Source organism: Drosophila innubila, assembly GCF_004354385.1.
Source record: "Drosophila innubila isolate TH190305 chromosome 3R unlocalized genomic scaffold, UK_Dinn_1.0 2_E_3R, whole genome shotgun sequence".
In the NCBI taxonomy this organism is placed as follows: Eukaryota; Metazoa; Arthropoda; class Insecta; order Diptera; family Drosophilidae; genus Drosophila; species Drosophila innubila.
The window spans coordinates 21,184,820-21,198,824 of NW_022995380.1; the positions used below are offsets into that span (position 1 = coordinate 21,184,820).

A 14,005-nucleotide genomic window follows, 5' to 3' on the forward strand; every position below is an offset into this window, starting at 1 on the left:
ATGTTAATTTTAGAGAAGTGTTTAAAAAAATATTTGAATGTTTTTAATATATGACTATTTCAACTGACAATACAAAAATTCAGGTGTTTCTAAGTACCCGATAATTTAATAGCAATACCGAATAATGTAACTCAAGAAAGCGACTGATAAATTTAAACTTAACCGCATTTGCTTTGAAGGATACACGATCTCCGTTTATATATCGATTCCAAATCCCAATCCCCTTTATAAGATAATAAAAACACACAGATGATTTGAATTTTAATAATTTTTGTTTTTATTTTCACATTGTAAATTTAATAATTATAATAATTTTGTAAATTTATCAAGACAAAAAGTGTTTTATCCGTTTTTTGCTTATTTTGATTAAAATACATTTATGCGTAATATTTGAAATATAAGTTATTTTTTTTTAATTGTTTTTTTTTTTTTTTATTATTTTGTTGTTTGTTTGTGTATTCTTTGTGTATAGCAATTAACATTTGATGCCTGTCTCAACGCATAACTAAACATAAAAAGAGTTTATAAAACATAAAACAAATAATACATTTCGATCCAAACCGATCCTAGGTATTATGGTGTATGGTATTATGGTATATGAACAACTTTAACAGAGGATACAAAATACAAGAGTTTGGATTGGTAACTTAGGGAGGAGGCTCAGCAATGGATCTTAACATAACTAACAATGTTTATAGTATGTGTGTGTGTGTGTAAGTGTGTGTATCTCATATAAGGCCCTAGAGTGCAAATATTATCGCTGGCATCTCCATCACAATTAAAATATTTGCGCTTAAATATAATTAATTATAATTTAAATTTTGTTTTTAAGTTAACATTTATAAAGTTATGTTTAACTAGTCTAGTTTATCAATTATTTAATTTATGCTAAACGAGTGCTGGCTGTATTTATTTAAACAGTTTGCGCGTGTTGTTCTTCTTCATAAACTTCTTTTTTTTGGATTCTCTAGCTTTTTTTCTTGCGAAATAATTTACAAAAAATATATATATATATATTTATTTATAGTTATGTATATATCGAGTTGACTTTTAAAAATACAAATATAAAAATTAATTAAGTAATAAATGCATTATTTTTTTGTGTGTGTAAGTTGTTTTTGGTTGTTTTTGTTTTTTTTTTAAAGCAAAAGAAACAATGTATTAACAGTACATAGATTCATGAGAAACTCTTGTTATTATTAATTAATAAACATTAAAAATAAATTTTCGTTGTTCTGGAAACCTTTAGCTTTCTCATTGCGTCTGTTATTTGTTTCATTAGTTGTTTCATTGCGTTTTTCATTGTTTGGCTGAGTAAAATAATTGAATTTAAATTGAAGGAAAAATGGAAAGCATTCTAATTATTTAGAAATTTATTGTCCTTTTTAAACATTTCAATAGTTAATGTTAATAGTGTTTTACTTTTTCATTTAGTAGGAGAATTTTTTTTTACATCAATACGCACATTGAAATTTGCTAATTAATTTTTCTTAGAGACTTTTCCAAAAGTTGAATTTTTGTTGTTTACTTGCTAAGTTTATTTATTTTGCTTTTTGTTTAAAGTTTAAACATTGTTAGCCTAGAACTACACATAGTTTAATTCTTCCGTTGCTTTTGTAAGTAATTAATTGTTAAATAATTTTTAATAAGGCCAAATTAAGTTTTTCTTTCTTTCGCTTTAGCTTTAAATATAGCATTTATATATTAAATATTAGTTATTAAATTTATTATTATTAATTTCTGTTCATTTTTGTATTTATTAAGCATTACATTACATTTACAAAACTGTTTTTATGCTCAAGTTGCCGAAGGTTTAAATGCATGGGGAGGGCACCTTCTTCTAGCGCGACTTTAGCTTAATGGAATGATCGTATAGTTGTTGTTAATTTCTTTTCGATTATTATTATTAATATAATTAATTGAAACTTTCATACAAAATGAACAAATCGAAACAAGCGCAAATTTTCTTGCAGTGTAATTTGTTCTCGTATTAGTTAATCAACTTGAAACGCGCAGCAAGCGGTGGGTTTTCATTTAACATAAGCAACAATTTGTGTGTGTGTGTGTTTTTGTATGTGTTTTATTTAATTATTTTACTATTTTTTGTTTGTTGTATTCTGGCTTTAATACATTTGGATGTTGTTTAATACTTTTGCGAGAGAGCATCATGCTCGGCATCATCGTTGATCTTTTTTGGTTATTGAATTTGTTTAAATACGATATTGTCAATTATATTTTTTTTTTTTATAATTTTTCTTTTTTTTTTTCTTTTTTGCTGTTGGTCCAAAATGTTGGATATTGTAAAACCCAAAGTTCATAACGTTTTCAATTAGTATTGAAATTATAATATAAAACGAAATAATATACATTAATGCTGAATATAATGTAATAATGTTAAAAAATAATAATAAATGTGTCGCATGCCACAATTGAAATAATGAAAGCTTTGAGTATTTCGCAGCACTTGGTACTGGGATGTTGCTCTTACAACTAAACGTAAATAGTTATCAAAAAATATATAACTTAATCATAATAAAAATGTAAAATAATAATAATAAATTCGCTCAAACGAAAGGTTTCTTCAACTTTAAAAAGACATGTTAAAATATTGCTATAAAAAATATAACATCTGCTCTCTACTGAGATGGCTGCCAGTTGCAACATGTTGCAAGTGATTATTTTTTTTTTGTTGTTGTTGTTTATCATTTATACATTTTCTGTTTGTTCTTGTTGTTTTGTGTTCCTGCACAATTTGAGATTTTTGCTTGTTTTTGGTTATTTTTTTAAGTACAACATTTAAGTGCACTGTTAACAGTGAGCTGTTAGCCGACTGTTAGACCTATGTTAACGATTCGCCGTGTGCTGGTTTTAGTTCAGCAACATTTTGGCATTGAAGAAATTGAAGGCATGACCGGAGGAGTGTTCATTTTGCAGAGGATGTGGATGTGGATGCGGATGCGGTGGTGCCATCAATGCCGCATGATGATGCAACGGACTGGCAAAGTACGAAGGCGGCGGCGGCGGTGGTGCGCTTAGTAAAGGCGGTGGTGCTGCTGTTGGTGGTGGTGGCTGCGGCGCTGCCTGCTGCAAATTGTTGCTGGGCGGTGGCGGCAACATAACGTTGGACGGTGGCCAGGCAAGTCGTTGATGATGTTGCAAGCGATGTTGTTGCTGCTGCTGCTGCTGATGTTGTTGGTAAGCTGCCATGGCAGCCAACTGATGTGGATAGTTGTTGTTGTTGCTGTGGTTGTGATTGCTGTGGTTGTTGCTTGCTCTGGCTGAATTGGAGGCTGGGCCGCGACGAGCACGCGTTCCCGTGCCCGTTCCCGTTCCGGAGGCATTGGCGGCTACGACGCAGGTGGGCGGCACTGAGGTGTCGCTTACCTATTCCCTGTAGGGCTTGCAATAGGAGTACCGATGGTTCATGTGCTGACTGTAGCTGCCCGAGTGCGAGAATCGTTTCAAGCACTTGGAACACTGAAATGGCTTCTCGCCGGAATGCAAACGCTTGTGCTCCGTCAAATGATGTTTGTGCTTGAAGGCCTTGGGGCAATCCATGCATTGATAAGGTCGTTGACCTGTAAAATGGATGGAAAAACAAACTGAGATTAGTTGCGGTCACTTAATGCATTACTCATAATTATTTATTCACATATTGTCAACTATAAACAGTCGACTCAGCAGTTTAACACTTTAAATTGAAAAAGTTAAAAGATAATGCAAAAAATAAAAATGTCAGCTTTAATATTACAAATTTAAATTAAAAAACAATCTGGGTTTATTTAAACTAACGCTGGAACTCAATACGTTAGTTAGAAACATACAAATTTAAATAATTATAAACTAGTATGCTAAATGTTTTAACTAACATAAAATTACATATTTGCTTTGAAATTTTGAAAAATATTATTGCTTTATATTTTAATAAAATAAGAAAATAAAACAAAGATAATAAAATAAATAAATAAAATTTGAAATACACAGAGGTTTTAGAAACATAAAAATGTTAATAATTATAAACTAGTATGTTAATTATTTTAATGAACACAAAATTACATATTTGATTTAAAAGTTTTGAAAAATAATTTAAGATAATAGAACTTATTATTGCTTTATGTTTTAATAAAATAAAATAAGAAAATAAAATAAAAATAATAAAATAAACAAATGTAAAATGTAAATAATTATAAACTAGTATGTTAATTATTTAAATGAAAAATTACATATTTTCATAAAATAAGATAATGAAATAATATAAGAAAATCAAATAATCAAGAAATGTTTTCTTGATGAAAAGTATAACGAGTGTAAATAAATATGATTCATGATAGTGTGTTTAATAAGGAAACCAGTAGTCGATAGGAATATATGTAGTTGGTAGTATTTGTGGCATTGATGACTCACCGGAATGCTCGTATTTGTGTCGTGCCAGGGAACTCTGCTTGGCGAACGCCTTGTCGCACTGATCGCACACGAAGGGTAGGTCGGGATCACCCGCATGTCCATGGGTCTCGGCCTTGGCCCGCTTTGGTTTCGGGGGCAACAATCCGCCGGCTCCGGCCATCACGTAATCATCCTCGTGCGAGATGCGCGAATCGTCGTCGCGCCAGGAACGCTTCTCGGATCCACCGGGACTCAGGCTGGTGCCACGGTAATCGGGCAGCTTAATACTGTTCATTAGTGGATTGGGCGCATAATCACCGCCGGGACGCATCGAGAAGAGCGCCTCCATGGGCAGGCGTTGCATCATGTACGGCGGCAGTCCGGGAAACGGTTGACCCCTTGGCCCGGCGGCGCTGTGTGGCTGCATTGGAGGCACAGCCTCATGATGCATGCTGGGCGGCGAGGGTGGGGCAAAGTAGAGTGCGGCCGCAGCAGCTGCCGCCGCCGCTGCCGCCGTTTGTTGCAACGTCGAGGCACCACCCGAGCAGGGCGACAACGAAGCCGGCGACATCGATGCCGAGCTGGACAACTTGCGGCTCAGATTGATGGCCATGTTGTCGGCGAAATCAACGGGCGGCTGACTCAGTGTCGTCTGCTGTGGCGCCACGCCATACAGCGGCGATGCATCCCGTTTCAAGGACAAATCCAGCGGCTGATCCTCGCCTGCACGTGGTTGTTGTTGGTGTTGTGGCTGTTGTTGTTGTTGTTGTGGTGTCATTGCCGGGACACTTGTTGCTTCATTGCTGCTCACATAGCTCTGCATTTTGCGTTCCCGCGAGCGATTGTTCTGAAACCAGACCTGGACGACACGTGCATCCAGCTGGAGACGGGCGGCAATCAGCCGGAACTCATCACGCGATGGACGCGCATTGTGGGCATAATGTTGCTTCAGCTGCTGTTGCTGCTCCTCGTTGATTGCGGTGCGTACGCGGACTTTGCGCTCGCCGCTGTCGCTGCTGCCGCCAGCGTTGTAATCCTGTCGTGGTTCCAGCTCCTCCCCCTCCCCCTCGCCATCCTCCTCATCTTCATCTGCATCGCTGACAAAGGATTGCTGCTGTTGTTGCTGCTGCTGTTGTTGTTGCTGTTGTTGCTGGTAGTGTTGCTCCAGCTCCTCTTTGATGAGTCCGCAGAGCACTTTCTCATGCTGCACCAGCTCTGTGGGATGATTGAACTGCTTGGAGCAGCGACTGCAGCGCAAGTCCTGTGATGTTACCAACTCCTCCTGCTCTTGCTCTTGCTCCTGCTCCTCTATCCGCTGCTCCAGCTCCTGCTTAATTGGTTTGGGTGAATCTGCTGTCATTTCCGGCGCTGGCGTTGGCTCTCGACTCTGCTCCTGTTTGGGCGAAAGGATATTCGCATTGACTGCAGCTGGCGGCAACTCTGGCGTGGCTGGCTTGGTCTCCGACTCCTCCAGATCCATGACCAGCTTTGGCTCATCGGGCGTCTCATCCTCATCTTTGATGGGCTCATAAAGAGGAGCCTGCAGCTCATGTTGTTGTTGCTCCTCCAGTTGTTGCTGCTGCTCCTCCAGCTGCTGTTGCTGCTGCTGTTGTTGCTGCTGCTGTCCGGCAGCTGTCAGCTCCAGCAATCGCTGAATGCTATAGGGACCCAGACGCGGATCGAACGCAAAGGGAAATGCCAACAGCGCCGCATTCATGGCATTATAATTGGAATAAAAGGGAGCAGCTGCATTCGCTGCAGCCGATGGCAACTGCGGCACCTGTGCCTCGCCAGCAAAGTAGTTCATGGGATGGGGCAGCAGAGGATTCGACTCTGGCAACTTGGAGACACGCTTGCCAGACATTTGTTGTTGCTGTTGTTGCTGCTGCTGTTGTTGTTGATCAACATTTTTATCCAAAGTCTTGAGCATCTGTCGATTGTTGTTGTTGTTGTGATTGCTGTTGTTGTTGGTCTGCTTTAAACCCATGCTGATGCACTTCTTGGATGTCATGTGGGAGGAGAAGCTGCCCGAGTGCGAGAATCTCTTGCCGCACTTGTCGCACCCAAACGGTTTCTCTCCCGAATGGATGCGCACGTGCTCCTTGAGGTGATGCTTAAACTTGAACGCCTTTTCGCACAGTGCACACTTGAACTTACGCAACGCCGTCGACTCATCGTGACTGATCATGTGACGCTGCAGGCGATAAACATTGGCAAACGCCTTGTGGCATTTTTTGCAGATCTGCAAATATAGGAAAAAATACAAAATATTACATAAAATTGCCTTAACAATTGTAATTTGTTTGTGTGCATTTTATTGAGCTTGCACTGTAATTGTAGTCTCGTGATATCTACGTCTCCCTCTCTCTAACTATCTCTTTCTCACTTGCGCATTATTCCAAGCCAGCAATTGAGCAGCTGACATTGTTGTTGTTGTTGTCTTCCTCTTCTTCTGTTACGAACAGTGTGCTCTCATTGTTGTTGCTATTTCTCTGCTCTTCTCCTTTTCTTGTTGTGCGTTTTCTGTTACGCGCTACGCACACGCAACACTCACACACACACAAACACACCGACGGACAGGTAATAAAAATTGTTTAAAATAACATGCTTGTATATTTATTTGTTTTGCTGGCCCATTTGAAATTTAACGGTTTTTAATTTGTTTCAAGGCCCGCAAAACACAAACCAAAAAACCAACGACCACAAAGCAAAAAAAAAAGGAAAAGGCAAAGTCAAATATTCATTTTTTTCTGTTTTCCTTTTTTGTCTTTGCTTAAGTTTTGGCCAGCATCGTTAAATGTTTGCCTATAATTTTGATTTTATGCGCTGCTGTTGCGTTTGGCAAGCAGATTAAAAGCGTTTGATTAATTTATTTAAACGCACAGCAGCCACAACAAAAAAAATTGAAACGTAATTAAAACGCGCGCGGCGCAGATCACGAAACTGTAACTAAAACAGACACCGAAATACAACTATCAAATCCAAGTGTCATAGCACTGATCTTGTGCAGTGAAGCAGAAAATTGGCGCAAATGTAACAAAAAAATGTTGACAGTGTGCTGCAGCAAGCAGCATTTATTGATGGTGAAAAAACAAAATTAAAAAACTTCAATGGATAAATTGCGACAAAGCGCCAATAAGAAATTAAAGCATAAACAACAACAAACGCCGGCAAGTGAAGAAATAAACAAAAAGTCTTGGAATCAGAAATCAAATCAAATCGAATTGTTTCAACAGCTGATGCTAATCAACGGCAACCATCAAAATATGTGAGTGTGAGATTGTTTGTCTTTGATTTGTTTGGCAACAAATTGAACGCAACAATAATATCGTCTGCAACTTTGTTGTTGTGTGATGTTCGAAAAGGTGTTCACTGTAATACATATGTACAAACATGCAATGAAAGCAAAAGCTATGTAAATGACTGACAGGTTTGGTTGCAACGGGAAGAGGAAGGAGCTCCACTTAGCCAGATCGCTGAAAGATTTGCGGCACTTTCACTTGCCCAACAGATGGCAGCACGTGTTGCATTCCCCCTCTCTATCTCTCTCTCTGTTGCATTCATTCCCTGCGGTTGTTTTGTTTACGTGCAGCCGTTGAACTTTTCCTGCTGCATTTCAGCTCACCTCAGTAATTTTTAAATATAAAACGCGCCAGGTCTGTTTGTTATTGCCGTAAAGTTCATGACATTGTTTTAATTGTTTATCAGCGTTTAACAATTTTATATGTTTTCTTAATACGCCATTAATGTAAGTCAATACATGCCAGCAAATGCATCTGTGTGTGTGTATGTAAATATGAAGATTAACAGCCGCTGTTAATACTTAACAGCTGAGCTTTAACTATTCAACTAACCAGTGTTGCCAACTTAGCTTTTTTCCGCCAGATTTTGGGGTTTTCGAATGCCAGTTATCCCAGCAGCGATTGCTGGCGGTAATTCGAGTTTTTTTTTTAAAGTAAAGAAACTTTTGTAAATATTCCAAGTTATTATTACTGTTGAAAATAGTTGTAAACACTATTTTTGTGTTTGATTTCGCTTGCATGACGTGCACTCTCTGCCTTTGCAAAGACAATTTGTGTTTGCCGCAGCTTAAACTTTGACGCGTTACTCAGAGGCAGCTTTTGCATGAATTTCAATTTCAATTAACGTGCAACAAATATGTGTGTGTATGCTTGTATCTATTGAGTGTGGTCAGATATTAGTCATTATTTCAACACAAAACCAATTTATACTGATCATAAATGAGTTTTTGACATGAGATCACATTCATGGTCATCAAAATATGAAGGTTTCAGTTTGTATCTTTGTATCTACATATGCAAATTGGGCCTAAAAACTAACGGCTGCTCTTCAGCCTAATTAGTTTGTACATTAACAGTGACATTCTGTTTATTTGTACAAAATACGCCCAATAATTACGGGCATAAAAAGTGCGGCCCGTCTTCAGGCCTAATTTGTTTGTTTTGCAGCCGTTTGCACATAAAAAGACTCTCGATTGGGGAAAATTTGTTTCGTTTTGTTTTGTTATTCGAAAGTGAAAAAACTTTTAAACTACAATTTGATTTTTGTTTTGAGTGATATGTGAGCGCCGGCTGGCGTCGGCTGATGGAACGGAAGGAAAGGGCAGAAGCAACATAAATTTCCGCTTCCGCTGGTTATGAGTGGGGCGCGAGTGCAAGGGAAAGGGGAATACTTGTTGTTTTACCTGTTCTTTGAATGCTAAGACTTAACATTAACATTGCAGACCTTACAGTCGCCATTTGCAGATGAGCGAGAGCGAGCAAGCAAGCAAGCAAACGAAAGAGCGTATGAAACGTACAAGCGAACGAGTTTTAACATGCTCTCAACATGGCTACGGCTACGTCTACCTGTTGCGCTCACACAAATACAAAGCAAAACTCGTTATCGCTATTGCTATCGCGTAGTATGAAGTTACGCTCTAGCTCTCTCTGTCTCTCCACCTTGGTATGTTGTGTAAGCCGCAGTGTGTGTAAATAATCAGTAAGTGTGTGTGTGTGTGTGTGTGTTTGTGTGTTTGTATATATACGCCCACCTCTCTGCTTAAGTACAGCGTGGACATTAACTCGCTTTGTTGACGTTCTCGCTGTTGTTATTTTTATTGTTATCAATTAAATGTAATCCAAAATGGCAGCTTACCGCTCGCATGAAGCACAACTGTACGTTTACAAAAGGTAAACTACAGAGTTATGAATGAGTCAGGCGAATTCTTATGCATTTTCATTTCGTTTTTTTTATTTTGTTTGCAGTTTGTCATGTGTTGTGAGCGGAAATGCCAATTGAAGCTACCTTTAGTTAATAATGGAATCTCGCCCCATGAAGATGCCCTGGCACCGAGTGGAACTCAACCTCTGAATGCTATGGTGACTCAAGAGAGCGTCTGTACCATGATTATTCATTTTTACATATAAGAGATACTCTAACTTGAACAATTATATGAGATTAATTCATTCAAATTATAACGAATCATTTAAAAGTTTGTTCTAACCTTAGCTTTTGATAAGCTGCAAAACACGTGCCCAGGGGTCAACACACTACAGCTTGACCTATAGACACGAGTTAAATGCTATAAAACACATACTGAGTTAATCAATTTATTCTTCTGACAAATATAAATATCTATATGTATTTTTATTTTAAATAAAAAACAAATGTGTGTACCATTTATTTTGTCGAAACAATTACTTGACTTAACAAATACACTGTTTAATTAATAAAATTTCAACAGAATTCCATGCCTCATGGCAGCCAATTAAGTGTATACCTTAAGTCAACTCTTCACACACAAATTTTTATTTTTATTATTCAAATTTTACAATGATGTCACAGATACACGAGGCGCGCTTTATAAACAATCTACATAGTGTATAGAAATGTATATACTTAATGCTTATCACTAGCGGTTTCTTATCAGGGCGTGCCTAGTGAAAACTAGCCGAATAAAAAAAATACTATCCGGAAATTCGGTTGCATAGATCGACCACACAGCAAGCAGCTTCAAAGCACTAATCAAGCTAAACCAAGTTGACAGTGTAAAAGTAGCATTGAGCGTCCAGCAGGTCCGGCAACATTAATTGTAGACGACAGAAGCCTTTTTGCTATAATTATACACTCAACGTAGGTGGGCGCCAATCCACAAAGACACAGGCACTGTGAGTGAGGGAGACGAAGATGTAGACGCAAGGCAATGACAAGCGCACTAATAGAGAAATCAAGTCAAAAGCAGACAAAAATATAAATACAAACACACACTTGCATGGTGAGTATCTGTGCGTGTGTGTGTGTGTGTTTGGGCACAGATATCGCTAATTTGTGAAAGTATCTCACGAATGCTTTATGCATTGAGTGACATGAGAATTTGGCCATAATAGCGCACATAATTGGCTGTAAACAGTGGGAAGGGGGGTAGGGGACAACAAGCTTTTTAAAGTGACAAGCTCAAAGGCATTGTTGTTGCCTCAAAATTGACAAATGCCATGGAAATACACACAAACACCCATATAGTATATGTATATATGTGTCTACAAATAAAAACGCACCTGTCGCATGTGGAAACGCGTAAACAAAAATAACAACAAGCGACACGCTCAAGTTGTATTTTTTTTTTGAGGTCAGTCTGAACCAATGTCTGCTTGCAGAAGCGAAAAAAAACCAAGATTATTAACGACACCACAAAATAAATGTTTAAGAAAATAAAAAAATATAAAATAAAAATAATGTCTAACGGCTTTATAGCAACTGCGACCCAATTTGCAAACGCTGCTTATCGCAACACGACAGCTGCTGAAGAATTCTACAAATGAAATATTCTACATATTAACTAGAGTCTATGCTTTATAAGGCAGCCGCTGATTAGAGCAATGAATGAATTTCCAGTTAGCATTGACGTACCTTCAAGAAACAAACAACAACAACAATTATAAAAATAATAATAATAATTTATTGAAATGACAGTCCATATAGTACTTCTACTATTCGTATTTAATCGGAACACGTTGTGCTCAGTTCGATTAGGGTTATCGAAAGTGGTTTTTTAACATAGGTACCGCAAAGCCAGGGTTTTTGAACTCTACCGATAAGGTAGCCCACATAGAGGTGCGCCTCACTGATAAGTCTGAGTTTATTCTTTTTTTTCTTCTGAATTCCTATAAACAGTTCTAGTTATTGTTGTTGAGATTTTTTTTCGCCGTAACAGTTCATTAACATTGAGTTGGAAAATCCGTATAGTCGCAGCGCCATTTGCCGATGGGTCTCTTGTGAGTTTTTTCCATTTTTGCCACGGCCGTTGCTTGTTTTTAATTTAAAAGAAATACATTTGTTTTTTTCTTGTTTCTTACAAAAAAATTGACTAACAGGAAAACACTTTTAAGCACTGTTGCTTCGTTTCGCAATTCATTCCGACTGCCGCATTTTTCAATATTTTATGGCGGATTCCTCAGATGCAGCTGATAAACCGATCCAAAAAAAAAAAAACGGAATCAAAGAAATTCAAGATTTATGAAAATCGACTACAAGATATCCAGCTGACATACAAAAAATACCCTTGCAATAAGTTTTAAATCTCAATATGGGAATGATCTTAATTAAAATATACAGCAATGATCTTAGATTTATAATACCCTCTGAAAGTGTGCAGAAAAGACAAAAGCTAAATAATAATAAAAGAAAATCTGGCCAAAAGACAAGCGGAAACTCGTTGAATTTTCATTTTCGTTGGCTGCCAGCGAACGACAAATCAAATTTAATTGTTTATAAATAAAACGTTTTGCTCAATGATGCGTGGGGATCGCATTCGAATATATTTTCAAATATATATACAAAAGTATATACTGTGGGTATGCGCTCTCTTTTATTTTTTGTTTTATTATTTTCTGGCTGAAAATTCGGCTAAACATGCGAAATTAGTTGTGTATTAGGAAAACATAAATTAGGCGCCGCCGCAAAATAAATTTAATTTATAACTTTTGATAAAAGCTCCTTCAAATTGTTGCTAAATCAAAGAAATCTCATAATATGAGAAATTATGTCTTTTGAAAGGCTTTAAGATATCGCTCGCCCGGGAGACAACAGCTGCTTCAAATGTATCTCAACAACTACACGAGTATTTCCCTTTTATTATGAATTCATTTTACGACTCTCGGACTTTAGACCCCATTTCGAAAGAAAACTATTGTAATACAAGCTGCTTGATGGCTATAAAAAATTTGCCAAGGTAAGAGAACACAGTTCGATTTAAGGACATTCAAAGCCAAAGTTAAGTGTCTGGCTCTGATTCGGGATTCAGTTTCTGTCTCCCATCTTCATTAAATATATTCCGAGACACAACCGCACAATAAACGTCATGCAATGCACAAAAGTGAAAGAGCCCAAGGGAAATGCCGTTGGGAAATTCCATGTGAGAAAAATGCACTGACAACGCTTGGGGGCCCCACATTATTTATGATGTGCACGGTGAAAGTTGATCCAAATCCCGAGAGCAAACTCAAAAAATGAGAGAAGAAAGAACAAAGGTAAAACTGTGCGGATATATCCGGAGAGGGGAACAATATCTTGGCATGTGTTTTGGTAAAAAATGGGCAGGTGCTGACGCAGAGCATGGAATCTAGTTATTTAAAAAATTCTCCTCTATAGGAAGTAGTTGATGGTAGTCCTTAAACAGGAGCTGCGGAAATCAAATGTTAAAATTATAATTAGCTGTGCATAGATCTGGGAGATGGAACACTTTAAGAAAATTTAGTTTAAATTGGAATGTAAAAATAATTGCTTAAAGGTATATTTAAAAACAGGCTTCAACTGGCTCTGAAAGTATGCTTTAACTATTTCTACTACTGCTTTTAATAATGATAATAATATTATTGGTTTTATTGCTATTGCTATTATTTTACTACTGGTAATGAATATTTTACTATTAGTACTATTTGTGACTCAACTACTTTTACTATTTACTATACTACTTTTACTACAATTGTTGCCTCTATAACTTATTGTTTTACTACTACTATTTAATTGCTATGAATCTTTACCACTTTTTTCTACTACTTCTTCCACTTCTTTGACTTCTCATTAGTATTCCTGTTTAAGCCACATTATAAATAGTCCACTTTTCCAAATGTGACATACTAATTGAAACATGTGTCAAGCTGAATAAACTTTATGAAATGCAGATATATTCATTACATATATACATTCGTATATATTATATGCAAATAAATGCTACAAACTTTGCGTTATAAATTTCAATAAATTTTCATTATTTGTAAACATGCGCGTAAAAGTTTTTTAATTTGTTTGCTTTAATTGCAAATAATTTTTAAACTTTGTGCGGGTCAAAGGGCAGAGTTGACCTTACAAAGCACATATAAAATAAAATAAAAATACGGGAATACCAAACTGGGAACGGGGGGCAAACAAAAGGGAGCATGGGAATGCGAGTAGAGTAAATAAATTGCTATTAATTTTTCAACGTTGTTCGTCAAGTGGCGAATGGCGCCGAGACGACGACGATGACGACGATGGAAAGAGTTGGGGTTGGAGCTGAAGTTGGAGTTGGAGTTTGGGACTGGAACTGGGACTGGGAACTGAAGTTGGGGCTGTGGTAGGACAC

General features: G+C 37.3%; 1 protein-coding gene and 1 long non-coding RNA gene across 2 annotated transcripts in view; one reads left to right on the top strand and one right to left on the bottom strand.

The window, feature by feature from the left end:
* Positions 1-1,759: 1,759 nt before the first annotated feature.
* Positions 1,760-14,005, bottom strand: part of LOC117791039 (zinc finger protein 1) — a 29,573-nt gene continuing 17,327 nt past the window's right edge. The window contains 2 exon segments of the mRNA XM_034630667.1: positions 1,760-3,578; positions 4,405-6,625. Of these exon segments, the coding sequence (XP_034486558.1) occupies positions 2,869-3,578; positions 4,405-6,625 (2,931 nt within the window). The 3' untranslated portion in view covers positions 1,760-2,868.
* LOC117791041 lies at positions 7,381-9,854 on the top strand. The gene is made up of 2 exons (XR_004618015.1): positions 7,381-7,651; positions 9,651-9,854. It is a non-coding gene; the product is annotated as an uncharacterized LOC117791041 (long non-coding RNA).